Source organism: Gallus gallus, chromosome 7 (assembly GCF_016699485.2).
Source record: "Gallus gallus isolate bGalGal1 chromosome 7, bGalGal1.mat.broiler.GRCg7b, whole genome shotgun sequence".
Taxonomy (NCBI): domain Eukaryota; kingdom Metazoa; phylum Chordata; class Aves; order Galliformes; family Phasianidae; genus Gallus; species Gallus gallus.
This window is the reverse complement of record NC_052538.1, coordinates 4,070,820-4,087,942: the sequence shown is the minus strand read 5'-3', so window position 1 is coordinate 4,087,942 and position 17,123 is coordinate 4,070,820. Positions and strand designations below refer to the sequence as shown.

At 41.8% G+C, this 17,123-nt stretch overlaps 1 protein-coding gene across 2 annotated transcripts in view; it reads right to left on the bottom strand.

The window, feature by feature from the left end:
* The window catches only part of SPAG16 (sperm associated antigen 16), a 348,220-nt gene that overhangs the window by 115,327 nt on the left and 215,770 nt on the right, over positions 1-17,123 (bottom strand). For both annotated transcript variants that reach the window (XM_421865.8, XM_040703739.2), the window contains exon 13: positions 15,323-15,449. In XM_421865.8, the coding sequence (XP_421865.5) occupies positions 15,323-15,449 (127 nt within the window). The remainder of the gene's footprint in view (positions 1-15,322; positions 15,450-17,123) is intronic.

Below are 17,123 nucleotides of genomic sequence, written 5' to 3'. Positions count from 1 at the left end.
CTACAGACAGCCTCCAGATGGCTTTGGGGGGAAGCGAGGGCAATGACACTGGAGCTTACAAATCCATCATTATTATAGAGCCTTTTATTAGGTAGAAGCTTCTGAGCAGAAAAAAAAAAAAACAACTAAAATATATAATACGTTCCAATTTTCGGTTTGCTGTTTCCTTCCCTTAAGCTCTTTTATGTCCTCTTTTCCTCCTGACACCTCTTCTTTCTCTTCTTCCACTGCTTTTACTTCCATCTCTCTTGACACATATTTCATTTATATTTGATTCTGTCCTGCTATCATCTTTCTCTCTGCTAACCTACTCCATCCACAGTTACCTGATATGGAAGTAAAACATGATCTTTCTACTCCATGCTGTTGTCTCCTCTGTTTTCTACATCCAGATCCCTCCTCTCACAAACGGGGATGGTGACAGTGACAAAGAATAGAGCAAAGTCTACCCGATTTTTGTTGTCCTGAAGCTGTCCCATTTATCATTTTGATTCCTTTTGCTCATGCCAAGATGTCAGGTATAGTACAACAGGACCCACACAGCGTGCACAGAAGGTAACAGAGAGCAAAGGAAGGTTGTAACCCCCCAGCCACAATGCAAAGCATCCCAACAAGATCCCTGTATGTCAGGGCACAGCCACGCTGCTGAGCTGAAGCCACAGCTGCTGTATGTGATGTTTCGCATCAGTACACCTATTTTGTAAAGGGAGATCATGAGTGGAGCCCCAGGCAGGCAGAAGAAATGAGGAATGCTGCCATTTCAGAGACCAGTCCTGAACACCCAGCATGGTGGCCTGGTTTCATTCCCATCTCTGTTTTCTTCCATGTTTTAGCTCATGTCCTTTACTAACAACCAGAACAAGTGAGCTAAATACTAACAATACATTTCTTGGAGAGAAATAAAGACTTTTTACACAATATACCCAATCAAGAAACAGACCAGTTTGAAAACATCAACTGACATGCATTTGGTAAATAAATTTCAGAAGTATTTCCCACGTGTGAAGCATCCCCTGTGAATTCCCACATACAAGCGGCTGTTGCAAGCACGCCTGCGAGCTACAACACTACCTCTGTAAGGAAGAGCATGGGGCTGGGTTCGAGGCAGCTGTGCTCATGGTGTGACATAGCAAAGAAGTCACAGAATCATTAAGATTGAAAAAGATCACTAGGATCATGTACTAACTGTCAACCCATCCCCACTAACCGTGCCCTTAAGTATCACATCTCCACATTTCTGGAACACCTCCAGGAACAGTGCCACCTCCCCGGGGCAGCCTGTGCCAGTACCTCAGCACTCTTGTGGAGAAGAAATGTTTCCTAACATCCAACCTGAACATCCCCTGGCACAACCTAAGGCCATTACCTCTCATCCTATCACTGTTACCTTGGAGCAGAGGCTGACCCCCATCTCACTTCAGCCTCTTCAACACTGCATCCCTTCTCATCTCATTCAGACTCTGGAGGACCTGCTTTTTACTCAAGTGTATTCCATTTGGAATACCTCCGGCTGCACAGTGTTACACTGAAGTCAAGTGGAAAAAAAACAAAGTCGTCCAGACTCATTTTGCACACAGAATTCAAACAGGGAAAAGATGCAAGTTTCCACTTACAATGAATGTTTTGACAGCACCAATTATGGTCAGCATCCTTGGAATCCAGCCCTTCAGCGTGAGTGCAGCCCATTGAGGGATGACAGGCTCTGGGCTCTGCACGCTTCTTGAGCCTCCATGAAAGCTCCATCCCAGGGAATGACACTGGGATGCTGCCTACCATTAAGAGAACTTTGTAAAATACAGTTGTTCCTACCAACTGTATTTGGGTGAGTCACCATTTTGGGACAAAATTATCTTTGACCAGATTGCTTGCAAACAATGTCAAGAGATGCTCCGTGTTTAGGTTAGTGGCAAGCCCTTAATCACTATCACTATTTGGGAAGCTATACACAACCATAATTGTATTTACTCTATTGATTCAACTATTGGAAATCAAGCCATTTTGACAAAATATTTCTTCTTCTTATGCTATTCCTGACAGTTGAATACTGCTGAAAAATAAAAAGCAGGCAATTATTTTAATATGTTCTTACTGAACAGAAGATTGTTCTAAATTGCTAAAGACAGAACCAATTTATCTAAACAGAATTATTTAATAACACTATGGATTAGCATTATGCAGTTAGGTGGGCAGAAACCATAGATAGAAGCTGCCACTCTTCCTCCATTTCATTCTTAAAGAAAAGGAGGTCTGCTTTAAAAACAATCAAAAGCTGGTTTATTTTTTTTAACAGAAATAGCATGTCCCCCTTCAAAAATCTCTCCTAATTTGTTAATGCTCAGAAAGCTTATATTATTAGACCATATTTGCAATCCATGCTACCTGTACCTGAAAGCTTGATCATTTCTTCTAAGCTTGTAAGCTTAGAAGGAGATTTATAGAAAAGGAAACAACTTTGGTTTTTCTCCTGGCAGCAAGCCACTGTTTTTTTGATTCTGTAATTTTCCTGCCTCTGTGTTAAGCAGATGTTTATTTAAATCATTTAAATCTCTGTCTTTTCTGTTTTAGACACATTTAGTATTAAGGGATGCTCCCTGAGTAACAGCATACATTAAAAGTTAATTAAGAGGAAGTTAAAGGATAAGGAAAGTAATTACCTTTTCCATACCCTCAACAGACATTTATTTTACTTTGGCAGGTTAAAAATGAGAAAATTTGGAATAGAGGTATGGAAATTGGCAATACAGATTTTTAGGAAAAAGCTTTATTATCCATTTCTTTACGTGCTAATTAGAAAAACACAATCCGATTGCTAATGCTGATTGGTACTAGAAGGTAATGCTTCATTGATCCGAGTCTTACATTACTGAACCTCTCAAATGTGCACGCCTAAACCAAAGAGCAGACAGTTACAGACATCATCGCCGAAACCAAGAAAGAGGTTTTGATCATGATGCTATTCAACACTACTAACTTGTTTTGTTAGTTGCCGTGCAGCACCCAATAATAACGTACTCAACACTTCAGGCTTAATACAACTATTTGCTCTTGACTATTAATTAATGTTTCAGAGAGCAAATTACCATGAAAGAAGTCCATGCTGGCACTGCCTGGAGGTGTTCCAGAGACATTCAGATGTTGTACTGAGAGACATGGTTTAGTGGGAACTACAGGTGGTAGGTGGATGGTTGGACTGGATGATCTTGGATGTCCTTTCCAACCTCAATTACTCTATGATTCTATGACTAGCACGGTTACCATCACCGTTAGAATGTAAATGGTGTGAATGCACGATGATTTCTGCTGAAAAAGGAAAATTAAAAAAAACCAAACAACAAAAGTCCACAATCACCTTGATTATAAGGATGAACGCAAAAATATCTGGCAAGTAAAGTTAGCACAAGGGCATCTGCCAAGAGGTCACATGCCTCCCAAAGCACAGCCTCTGAGACAGCATACGCCACCTGCTTCTCCAAAAAGCACCGAGCCCCAGCCCTAAATTTTCCAGGCCTCCATCCCAGCTCATACTCTCAATGCATGCCATCGCTGGACAGCTCTGGAGAGGTGGGGAACTCGGCAGCTGGTCCCACTGGTCTGACTCCAGCTCTGACCACTCACTGCTTTTACCCAAAGCTCATATAAAATAGAAAGGATTTAAATAAAAAGTAGGACTGTGGCCCAGCTGTATCAGCATACGTCACTGAGCACCTCCATTCCCGTGCTGAGCCTGCTCCCAGTGGAAAATGAGACCACTGATATTTATTCTAATCACCAGCAGGGGAAGATTATGTCCGAAGGCTTTGCCGCACTGCTAAGTGCTGCTTCCTGCATATCAGCTTTGTCCCAGGTTTCCAATCTGCGTGTGATAAATGTCTACTTTTTGAAAGATTGTTGCTTCTCTACAGAGCATTTTTGAGGAGAGAGAGAGGAAAGAAACAATCAGCTGAGTAAGGGACTGGCATGTAAAATACTATCATTTGCAAAACGCTGGCCTGAAATGCACTTGGAGGCAGAGAAGCTGAGCTTAAGCCACAAGAGAGGAAGAACAGGAATGCAATAATTACGTATTTATTTTTAGAGAAAACGGAAAGCCAAATAAACTATAACACCAGTGTTTACCAGCCAATGCTTTCCATCCTGAAAACCACACTGAGCAATGCAGGAATGGCCAGTTCTCAAGGGATCAACTGGTGGTACCTTTCTGGCAGCACCCCATTCCTCCTGTCTTTGTGCCAGGAGGCTTTAGGTCTTGAAACAATTAATTTAAACTGTGCTGCAGCAAACTGTTGCCAGAAATCTGAACTTGAGAGACAACGATGCTGCTGCTGCTGAAGCTTGTTTTTCTGCCATGGCTCAGAGATCGCCTGAATCACAATTAAGATGGACTCTGAGGCTGCACTCCTGAATTGAAGTTGATGGAGCCCAGACTGCCAGAAGAGCAGGACACAAAGCACCCAAACACAGCATTTGTGATGGGATTAGTGTGCTCACAATTGGATTTGGCATGGGACAGTGTGCGACTGGGGACTTACAGAAGGATGAGAAGCTGCGTCCTGACTGCTTTGATAGATGTGCATCCTTGAAGTATGCCTAATTGTTGTAAGGAAACACAGGAGACAACAGCAAACACAGGGGGAGAAAACAGAGATGAAATTCTAAGCGCTCCCACCATGCTGACAAGAAGCCTGCCTGCACATGAGGGAGCTCGGGCAAATACTACACTGCAAGAGAACCTGGCTGTTGGCTAGAATGATGCAGTAATTCACACCACTGATTGGAACACCATCCTGTTGTGAGTGAAGTGCAGCCCGGCACGGTGATGGAGACAGATCTCTTAACTGCTTCACATAAATTACAGTATGTAATTAGCGCAGCCGTACTTATCACTGCCAAGTGGGGACAGTCGGGGTTCTCAGGGTACTGGCACCGCACACAAGTCACGACTGACTGACAGTTTCCCAATTACCACGCCATCCCATCACCTCATCTGCAGAACAACAAGAGAATGCACAGCTCTATTTCTGCAGGCTGGGTCTGCTGTGACAGGATAAGGGGAAATGGTTTAAAACTAAAGAAGGGAAGCAGGCTCTGAGCTGCAGATATCCCTGTTCACTGCAGGGGAGTAGGATGAGATGACCTTTTTGGGTCCCTTCCAACTCAAATGATTCTATGAAACCCAGTTTAGTGGAGCAATTTTAAGTACAACTGTACAACACAAATGAGGTGCTGCATCACTACTGCTGCACTCCTGTAGCCCACCCTAATGACTCCCCTGTGTCCACATTAGCACCATACAGCATCTGATGCTTGCAGGAAAACCAGCACCTTTTTCTTCACTACCACTGTACCAACCAGGCCTATCTCACATTTGCATCAATTTAATCCTTTCTACAGAATAACCCAAAAGACAGGAATGGAGAAAATGACTCCAGAAAGACAGAATTGAATCTGTTTGCACTTTAGGACTTCAGCTGAATTATCTTTGGATTATTAGGACAGCATGCTGCATGATGGCAATATTCCTACCTTTTAATGTGATTCTTCACCTACAGCCTAGGTGAGGAAGAAAGGGTAAAAGGGGAGACAGAAAAGAGATAAAGTGAAATGTCTACAAGGCATAAGCAAATTCCTGGTCATGTGAGGAAGAAGTATCTCCCAGATTTCATTATCAGTTTCACATTAGACAAACCATACGGCATTTTAACATAAAATGACCCCAGCTGTTCACTGTACTTTCAAACACGGAAGCTGAAATTCAATTATAATCAAAGAGTTGCATGGTGGACTTAGACCATGAAATACGAACAACAGCTCTGCGTGCTGTGGCCTTGGGGGTATCAGAGCATAGCACTGTTTTAACCTCTGTCTGCTTACTGGCCTCTGTACACTGAAAATATACTACAACATTTCTATCATAGACAAAACATTTGAGGTAGAAATTACCACTGCAAACTTGCACTATCCATTAATGCGGGCATCCTACTCAAACCATTTAGACATCCTGCAAAACCAGGACCCTCAACCATTCTGTCAGGATGACACTTGGTCTTAAACTGACTACTTCATTTTGATTGAAACAGCAAAAAATATCTTTTTAGCCAATAAGTTGCAAGCTCTGAAATCCTATTTTTCAATAAATAACACAGCAGAAGTCATCCCAAAGGCCTGCCTGTTTTACAATTCATGCTTTTTTTTCCCAGATAGCATCTCTTTTTCTATTACAGCAATGATGTGTGAACAGGAAGTCTAAAGAAGCCACCCACTGAGGTTGTGAAGAACCAGAAGAGGAGTCAATCTGTACACAGGCTGCACTGGTTAGATGGCACTGATCTGTATAAAGCCACAGACGGATTCCACGCAGGGCATATACCAACTCTTTGATTTACTATTTACCAAACTGGAAAGCTCTTTATTGATATTACATAAGTCACAATATTTCTGTTAACTGACAAAAAAGTGATTTCAAAGGTTTGATGCTTTTTTTCTTTTTTAATAGATCTTTTTGAGAATGCAAAGTTACCAGGTCATCAAGTTTCTTAAGTTTAAATGTGCAGAGCTGTCTGGGATGGGACAATGGGTTATTCTGATATACAACAGCTCATACTGGAGTCAAAAGTTTAGTGTAGTCTTTGAATCTGCAAATAAAAGCCTATTATCACATATTCAGAGTAGACAAATATGAGAAGACATCTTATTTCAATGTGAGATATCACAGAATTATTTGGGTTGAAAGGGGCACTTAAAGATCATCTTGTCCATCCTGCCATGGGTGGGGGTATACCTCCTAGGCTGCCCAAAGGCCATCCAACCCAGCCTTGAACACCTCCAGGGATGAGGCATCCACACCTACTCTGGGCAGCCTGTGTCAGTGCCCCACCATCCTCACCATGCAGAATTCCTTCCTGATGTCTAAATCTACCCACTTTCAGTTTAAAGTCATCACCCCCTGTCCTGTCAGAACAATTCATAAGAAAGAGTCCCTCCCATCTCTCATGTAAGCCACTTTTGGCACTGGAAGGTCATTACCAGCTAAACAAGGCCAGCTCTCAGTCTGTCTCCACAGAAGCTCTGCTCCAGACCTGAACATCCTTATGGCTTCTCTCCTCTGGACTCACATCAGCAGCTCTTGGGCAATCCAGACAGAAGGAAGCATAACAAACTACCTACTTCTTTTCTTCAGCATAACATAGTAGGTGCAAGTGGACAGGAGAAGATGCTAATGCACTAGGAAAGCTTTCCATAAGAAGTTCACGCCTATAGTCTGCTCTCCTCAGTTACGTGCAGAAAGAAAATTCCACAATTAATTGTGGAAAGGAGAAAGACCATTTCATATGCAATGTCTTTAACTTACAAGACTATCAGATTTACCTTTCTCATACAGTCTGAATGGCACGGTAAATGTTCCCCCTGCTGCCCTGTCAAGAATGGGATTTGGTTCTGAGCAAAGGCGCTGAAGCACAACCTAACTGAAGCAAGCATGACAATTCCTGTCTAGAGAAAGGTATACAGCTGCTGTGCACAGTGACTACTCACAGAAGGTCAGTTTCCCAAATGTCTATAAAGCCATTGATATCAGGCACCTCCTAGATACCCCTGGCACACATATTTCTTTGATGTACGTGCTTATCTGGATTCTGTCTCCCAGAGTTTAATGAATTACCCTGGGCATGGGAATACGTGTGATGCACAGCAGCCGTCTGCTGAGCAAACTTCCACACGCACGCTTCAAAGTGAGGCTTAGTTTCCATTCAGCTTCCATGCGCAGTCAGCACGGTGATACTGGCCGATGTTTGTCAGCAGGTGCCAGAACAGCCATTCTTCAGAGCTAGGTACTACCACACCAATTAGCTACTTCTGCAGGGATACTTAAAGCTAAGCGTTTCATATTGAAAGATCTGTGGCAGAAGGTAAAGCATTTGTAACAGAGCTTTCAGCTCAAATGTCTTTTGTTCCCTGGCCTATCAAGACACGATAGCCAAATTTCAGTGACAATGCAAAAGCTCATTTTACTTCATATAACATTACGAGCACTGTCTGAAAAGCCCGTGGAACATAGCCAGGACAGAACGCAGGAGTTCAGTGGGGAAGGTAAGCAATGCCTGGCTGCCTAACTTGCTTACTATTCACTATTTTTCACCCGTAAATTCGAAACTTTACCTGCTCTGAAGTCCACCAGTGTCACCCTTCTGTTAACTGGAGCTTTGAAAACTTTCTGGCAAACACTTTTGTGCTCTCCTTCTGCTACGTTTCGCATCTATTGACACCTGTGGGCCACTTCACTGACCTCTAAAAACGTCTCCTTTCCTCTCCTGCTTATAAAAAAGTTGCTAACAAACAGTTTGCACAGTACCAAACACTGCTTGTGATGCTAAAAAAAAACAACACCAGAATGGTCCTACTGAAATTTGGTGCTCTCTTTGGCCGAAGCTGCTGGTTTCTGCCTTGGTCATTGCTCAGAGCAGGACCAAGCTATTGCCACGGATCTCCTGTAGCACTTCACCCAATGGAGCCTGATCTGGGAAGAGAGGCATTAATATAATAGCTTCTAAGTAAATTTTAGCTAATATTTTTAATTAATTGAGGCATTGCGTGGCCAGTGGTAATCTGGTAATAACATTACTACCCATACACACTCACTAAATTGCTATTTTGCTAATGATTTATTTGCTTTACTCTTGCCTCCTTCAAAAAAAACCGATTAAGTTGAAAATGACCTTTTGAAGATGGTACTTGCAGACCGATCTTTTCATTTTTAATTACTTACTTTGCTTTAATTGTTACATTAGGAACTATTAAGAAAGCAGCCAGCTTCATAATCAATAATTTAATTAGAGTTTAAGGACCAAGAAGTCAATGCAAACGTTATTCTGCAGTCAGGCCTTTCCCAAAGCCTTTGCAGAACTTTACTCCCGTTTTGTTTCAAAGTGACATTGGCGACATAAAAATTCAATTCATAAGCCCTGCCATACATCATGTGCACGCATTACAGACGTACACAGGCAGTCGGGAAGAAGTTCAGATCCAGGTCAATCTATTTGCTGCCCAGACAGGAACACATTCTGCTTCTCTCACTTTGTTTCTACAGAATTGGTGACACAGCCAAATGCCGTCGCACCGCTCACTCCAGCACAGCCCGCTCCCTGCTCTGCGTGCCAGGAGCCGCCGCAGCAAAGTGTTTACTGAAATCTATAGCAACACTTTCCCCCTGGCTAGAACTTAACATATTTTACATTTATCTATTTATAGCTCTCTAATTACTACTAATATTCCAAGATAACCAGCGGCGACTGAAAATTGATCCACTCTAATTTTACAAGCGATGAGATCTGATTCAATCAGCAGCAAACGAGTACCCTCCTCCATCCCATCTCCTCGCCGCAGGCTGAGAGCAGCCGAGCGATACCAGCCCTGTGAGCGCAGCAGCAGGGATGCAGTGTCATGTACCCCTATGGAGAGGGACCAGAAGAACAGTGGGATGAGAAGGGAGCCGAGATGCCTTCTGAGATGCCCAGAGGTCCTGCAAAGGACCCCACTGCTCCCTCCCCTGTAGCAGCCTTCCTGGCTGTGAATATAATGATGAAAAGGTGTTGCTTTAATCTAACTAAATAACCACATCAGTGCCAAGATAAAGCCATTTACAAATTCCCCACGAACTGGGAGGCAAGGTATTAATCTTAAACTTACAGAACTCACTTGTCTTCTCAAAGGCTTCTCTTGGAAATGAAACAGGAACGTGGCTTCTCCACATTGCACAGACATGGCACAGGAAGACAAGGTGTTAAATGGGGCTGCCTTCCAGCTGGCAAGAGGACCCCACAGTCCAACGGACAGGAGCAGGCATGTCAATGAGCAGGAACAGCTTAATGAAACTGTAATTATAACCTCTTAAGAGCCGCTAATTCACCTGGAGCTTTGCAAAACAAGGTAACTTGTCTGATCTAAAATGTTTAGAGCCTAATTTAAACCTAGTTTAACAGGGGAAGAAGCCCATGAGATCAACCGATTATACACTTTGTTAAACTTTGGATTTAATGGCTTGATTTGGGACCAAAATCAAGAAGGCAGAAAAAGGAGGGACAAGTCAGTAAGGGAAAGCCAAATCGGACAGGCAGAGTCCCAGCTCCATTCTGAGGGGTGCTCTTAGCACAACAGCCAAGCACATTTGGAAGGCTAATAGTTCTTCTGCCTCCAAGGAATAAAAGACCCAAACCAAATAAACATACAACAAAACAAGCACAGAACACCTTCCTGCTTCCATCTGGGTCAAGTGGCCCAAACTGCTCAAATTTTGAGCATATAACTCTTTGTTCTTTGTTCTAATTTGCCTTTTCCCACAGAAGGTGTTTTGGAGCAAGGTCAGAACGTAGCATGTTATAAAATGGTAGTGACCATAGCCAAGTTGTTCTCCTATTATTTTTCAAGATTAAAAAGAAATCAAGACACTTTTCCTCTGCCGTACCTTTTGTTTTGAACAAACAAGCACAAGGCCTCTGTGAAGGCTTCCCAGACAGCCATCACAGAAATCTCTTCAGGTTCTACTTTTCCATGTCACTTCTTGGAGCAAATAGGCTCTGTTTGCACCTGTTTGATCTCGATTCCATATTTTACAGCGACTCGGGAATTTCTTTTCATTTTAAGACAGGGAGTTCTGAAATATGAAGCCATTATTTACAAACATAGAACAAAATCAGGAACACCAAATTTGTTACGCTTCGTGCCAGGAACTGGACTTAATCATGCGCATCCCTTATGCACAGCAAAGTAATTCAATTACACTGAGAGCTTCAAAGTTCCTATGGAAGAGGTCTTCATCTTCAACAGTGACAACTTCAATCTTTAACCCACTTCTGCAGAGGATTGACTCAAACCATAAACTGCCTGTCAATGATTTTTTAAATGACCTATCCTGTATATCCACTCAGCTCTCAAATTCATTCATCTGGAGTTCAAAAGGGTTCAAATAAAACTGACAAACCCAATTCCCTGAGGATCTTCTGACTGATAATTTTGTGTCTAAGGTGTTTACTTGGCGGCAAATCAATTGGACTTGGCCAAAACATGCGAAGAGAACCAGATTGGATTTCAAAATACCTTCCCCTGGCTGCTCTGTGCCTGATCCTTAAATACTCTGACAACTTCCCTAAATTTGTCCAGGAAATGCCCACTCCATGAGGTCAAATGAACATACACGCAGGCACGAACACAAGCAGCATCCCTACAAAGATCTGCGTGTTCTCACATATAGTTAAGCCATTGAAGAAAAGGTTCTGACAAAACCCTTGATGAAAACCAAGTGGTCTAAAAGATAACTCATATTTCAGTGGAAAAAGCGAACAGGTTATTTTAGGGAATTCCCAATTCAGAGATTACCGAATTCTGACAAAATAAACACTGAAAAAGAAGTGCTCTAAAAGGTAGTTCATATTTCATGAGAAGAACAAATGAAGGTTATCCAAGGAAACTATCGATTTGGAAGAATTCCACTGAATGCTAAGCAAGTCAGAGCTGAGCAGCATTCAGGCACAATACAGCAGGGCTGCCCTGTGCCTCAGGCACTACATGGGCTGCACCTTGAAGGGGAAGACTGCAACACTGGAGCTTAGCTCAGCATCCCTGCAATTATTCTGCATCCATACCAAACACATAAGCAGCTAAGTCCTTGCTGCAGAAGGGCAGCGGGTACAGACCCCTGCAAAGTGGGTGTCAGGCAGCTGGGCTGAGCACCCACTGCGATGGCCCTAACGCCTGGTGTGTCCCACCACACAAAGCATGGCCGTACCATGCCCATGAACCTCTTCTAGCAGCTGAGAGAGTCCCGATTAATTCGTGTCCATGAAGAGACTCCAGCTCAGGAGCCTGAGTTCCCACTCCCCTCCCTCACCTTGGGGCAGGGGTCTTTATGCCAGAATGAGAGCATTCTGGCCACAGCCAGCTTCTAGCAATATGAGAGCTGGTTATCACAACTAGGAATTATTTCAGACAGGATTTGGGACAGCCTCATCCTGTCTTTTTTCTTCAGAGATCGTTGCCTGCATTATTCATCAAAGAACACACTACCTTGGAGCTTTTAACTTGTGATCATGCTGTTCAGCCCACAAATTACAGCCCATGATAAAACTTGATGTGCAGAGCTGGAACTTACACCCCATCACTGCAAAGTTGCCTTACCCCTATTTAAATCATCTTTGAAGCAGATGGCAAACAGTTGAGATGCCCAATACCCTCCTGTTTGGGTGACAGGGAGCTTAGCCTGATAGTGGGGTGGGGGTGGGATTGTTTCATTTGTATTATTACCAGCAGCCTTCTGCAGAAGGAAGGCAGAAGAACAGAGTTACCTTAAATTGCTAGGCTTCATTGGAAAGGAAATCATAAAGACAGAGTTATGTCCTGGGCAATTAAAATATTTCACTACAACCAATTGAACATCTGTAGAAACCAAAACTGACACTCAGTCTCACACCAACAAATAGAGAGCACTGCCCAGTTAAGAACAGACAGAAGTCTTCCTAAATCCTGGCTGGACATACTCCTTAGGGTACTGCTGCTGAATGGTGACTTCTATACAACAATCAGTGCCCAACTTAAAAAATGAAATATCCAGCTGTAGAGCCTGACATTTCAGAAAGCAGGTGAGGTAGTTACTAAATCAATAAGTTTAAAAAATGTAGACTGAAAAATGCAAGTCTTTTTTTTTTTTTTTTCTTCTCCTCTGTTTAATTATTTAAGTGTATAAACATTAGGTATTTTATCTGCCTGAGAAAGAGCAAAGATGCAGCTTGGCTCAAGTGTTATCCTGGCAAATCTGACCAGCCCCAAGAAATCCCTCATCGGAATGCGGGCAATGGAGATGAGTGGCAGGCTGCTTATCACAAGAAGAATTAACGCAGGCAGGTGAACTCATACTCTTGGGGTCTCATGTTCATTTGCACCTCTCACGTTTATCAGCGGAGGCACTTTGCAATTCATGAGCAGAGATGCTCACTGTGATGTGTCAGCAAGAAAATATTTTGGTTAGAAGCCAGAATATGACCGTCTCTCTACGAAACTGGCATAAAGAGAAATAAAATCCACAGCTTATCTTGGCACAAGTGCCATCAGCTCTACTGGCAAGAAATCCCTACCATGAATTGCAGCCTCAGCCTCATGCATACAATCCAGTGGGAGTCTGTCGCAGTACGAGGACGGCTCCTATCTAAATCCAACACCAACTCCATTTCTCTGCCCAGAATGCTTGCAAAGAGCTATAATCATCTAAATACTGTCAGTTCTGTGTTCTCATTTCCCTATAGGCCATATATAACTTAGTTTTAAAATTACAGTCATTGTGCTGTAAATTTATTTTAACCATTAGATCTGACCCTATGTTATCTAGGAAAAAAAAATAAAAAAGCAGTCACATATTTCCAAAGTCTGAAGGCTGCATTATAGCCCCAGCTTAGTAATTACAAAGATTTATGTTCCATTCTACCCCAAATCCAGAGCTCATTGTCCATTCAACTTACACAGCCCTGACTTACAGTTCTCTGCATCCATTATCTTTAATAATAAAGAGCTGACTGAAGTTAATGATTGAAGAGCAAGATGTGATTAATAATATGAATCTAATTTATGAGAAAACAAACTGGAGTATGATTTTCATGTTTCATTAAAATTATCTTAAATGTACTCCTTAATGCTAATTGATCTTACAGAGGTGAGAAAATATTCTGTTCCAAATTAATGGGAGAAAATCGTTCATCATCTTTCTGGAGGGAACATTAACTATCATTCAATATTTAGGGAGATAGCATCTTCACAGAGATTCTACCACCTAAAGTGATGCTTCAGTGTGGGCACGTCTCTGAAACTGGCAACATTCCCCACCGAATGGGGAGATAATTGAACTGAATGAACACACAACAGAATGCCATACGCAGGGTTTTGGTTTCACAAAAGGTCTCTCCTATCTTCCCCAAACCACTCATTGCTGAAAAACAGTGCTGGTGAAGGGCTTTTGTCTTAAGTTCATAGTAAAAGAATTTTTCTTTCATAATGTTAATTTGCTATAGACAGTAGATTACTGAGACATTTGCACAGTGAAGTTCCATGCAGGATTTATTAAAGACAAAACAAAGCAGAAACCTTGTTTTCCAATGAGTTTTTCACTCCTGTCTGTATTTCAATATTTTCTCTGATTGAATTATTCATATTCAGATATCAAATATTCTTACAAACCAAGGCATTTAATAATAATGAGTCTTGACTGGCTTCATTCCAACTTGTGCTTTATGCCCGGGACTGTTATTAAACGACCTTCTATTCGGTCTCCTTCTATGATCCATAAATAGAAATGGCATAATGAGCATCTCAAATATTCTACTGTCATTTTCATGTCAGTTTTTCTCATGCTGTGTTTGTAGAACTTTGATGGCAAAGTCTATTAATACATAGCATTAGCTCCTTGCCTCTTTCCTCTCAAACCTCTTCCATCAACACAGCTCTCTCTGTTGTGAGCCAGAATCCCATATTTAACACTGTTCACGAAATGCTAAGTGACCACATTAACAACAGAAGTGGTAATTGGAGAATTTCAAGTGTTGCTATAAGAAATACCACAACAGCAGCAACAATTACTGAACTTTCTGATGAAAGAGAAGAAAATGCCTCTTGCCTTGTACTTGTATTCCACCTGAACAGGATTTACATATTCGGACTGCAAAGCACCAGGGACAATTACTCCCTGCAAGGTACTAAATCCATTTATACCTATACCAAAGAATGGAGGTATAGAAGAATAAAGGAACAGATGCAGTTTCTGACACTGCCTACAGCAGTATGTTCCGGAGAAAAATCATACATATTGCATGAGAAATCAGCAGTGAGTTCTGAGGGGAATTCCTTCTAAATGAAGAAAAATATTTCAGACTTCCAAGTTATTGCATCTTATATTTCTACTATGCTATCTCTCCCCATTTCGTTAAAGCACACGCCAGCACTTAAAAAAGCCAGACAAAACTGAACTGCCGCTGTTCTGTCTGCTGACTGGAAGACTGAACTGCGCTGCATCTTAATCCAGACCGTCACTTACACCAAAGTCTATCTGTTTATTCAGTTATTTAGGTGCACATCCATTTGTTGTGCCATGAGGACTCAGCACTTCAGATGTCAAGGAAATGCTAAAAGGTGATATTTTTGATCCATAAATAATAAGTTGTGTTAATTAATACTCCATTGCCACATCACCTCTACCTCCTCTTTTGATTTTGAACTGGCTTTCATTTTTCTCCTATTATCCATGTCATCGTTTTGCTTGAATTCCAGAAAGACCAGGAAGAAGATTGCTTACCGTTCTGGCGTCCCAGAGAGATAAAGTCTTGTCAGCAGAGCTCGTGAGAACAGTGTTGGAGAATGGAAGAAATTCAATGCTACTGACTGAGTCTTTATGGCCACGCATGGTATATCTGCATCTCTCACTGTAGAAGACAACAGAAATATAGCACTCGTCATTTAGGATAACAAGAGATGAGTTAATAACAGACTTTATGTGTTTTTCCTAGTTACTGTGCAGCCTTCTCCCCACTGATCAGCTATGAAGTAATATCCTACGGGTTTTTGTTTAGCTTTCTTCTCCATTTGTTTGGTTTTCTTATCTTTTAAAGGGTTAATTTCTGAGAAAACACTACTAGCTCTTCTCAGGTCAGGGTATGAACCTGATGCAGATGGAAAAGTACACTGGAAGCTCTTCCTATTGTACTTACTAGAGAGACAACAACTAGAGCACTGCATGAAACAGGCTGGAGATGGCTACAGAGTGATGGTGTTATGCAGGGTTTTTGGCTTCTGTTCTGGTCTTTGTAAGTACAGCAGAAAAAAAAAATGATGTCTAAAATGGAGTCCAGGAGAAGAAAGGGAAGATCCCAAGGGCAATGCACTGGGACAACACAGAAAGCAACAAACAAACAGATCTGGGATGGGATAGCTGATATGGGATTCATCTATGATGGTAAAACACCATTTAGAAGTATTTGTGATGTTAAAACCTGTGAAAATGTCCAAGGAGGAGAGTATACTACGGAAAAACCTGATCAAGTCAGTAGCAGCTCTATCCTCTTTGTTGAGCTGACTTAAAAAAACAGTTGGAAAAAATAAAAGCCAACAACCCATCATAAATTACTATAGCTCTCAGTGACAGCTCAGAATTTTATTCCCTGCTCATGTGATTCTGACAGTAGAAATGCACCTCCCGAGCTGGCTGCTGAATATATCATCGAGGCTTGCAAATTAGATTACTGGGTGGCTCTTAACCGAGAATTTCTTACAATATTTATTAAGGAAGCTGTCAGCAGAGGGAATTAAAGATGTGATTTTTTTTCCCCCCCTGCCTGCATGTTGCCAGAAGACTCTCAGAGCTCTTGCAGGTTTGGTATCAACAGCTCTGAAGATCAGACACAGACCAGCAGAGCTCAAGGGTTTTGATGGACAATCTCCCAAATCACTGATCTAACTAAGTGAGTTCTCAGCCTATTTCACTGTCTTTCCATTTCCCAGACTGCAAGGCGGATGCTGTGCTGAGCCGAACACCAACCTTGCCCCCACGGAAGAGATAGCAGAAGGGAGATAAGTTACTTCTGAGCAGAAATATTATCCAAGAAATATATTTGAAAGGAATAGTAGATTCTACATATATCATTTTACAAAATCTGTGTTTTTCTATTATAGATAATACATTACACTCTTCGGTATTATCTATTATATAGACTACATGTGTTATTTTATCACCAGGACTCATTTTAATCTATTGATAAATTATCACAGCTGTTAGCGCTCAGTGCACACTATATCTGATATTCATGATCGCTTGATATATGACAATAAAATCACTTCAATAAAACAACTTTTTGTTTCACAGTCTCATAGCAATGTTTTACACCACCAAATATGCCCTTTTCATCTCTGCTCGTATAGTTTTATTTGTGTAGAGGAATGGTATTTTTTCAAAAGGGGTCTGTGATTTTCTGCTTGCCTGTTACGCTGCAAGGAGTTCTGAGTTGCTGAACGTTTACAACCAAAATCATGCCATCAGCTTTTGTGGGGCCCTACCAGCTTTGAACAGCTTTACAGAGCACAGCGTGGCAGTGTTCCACTAC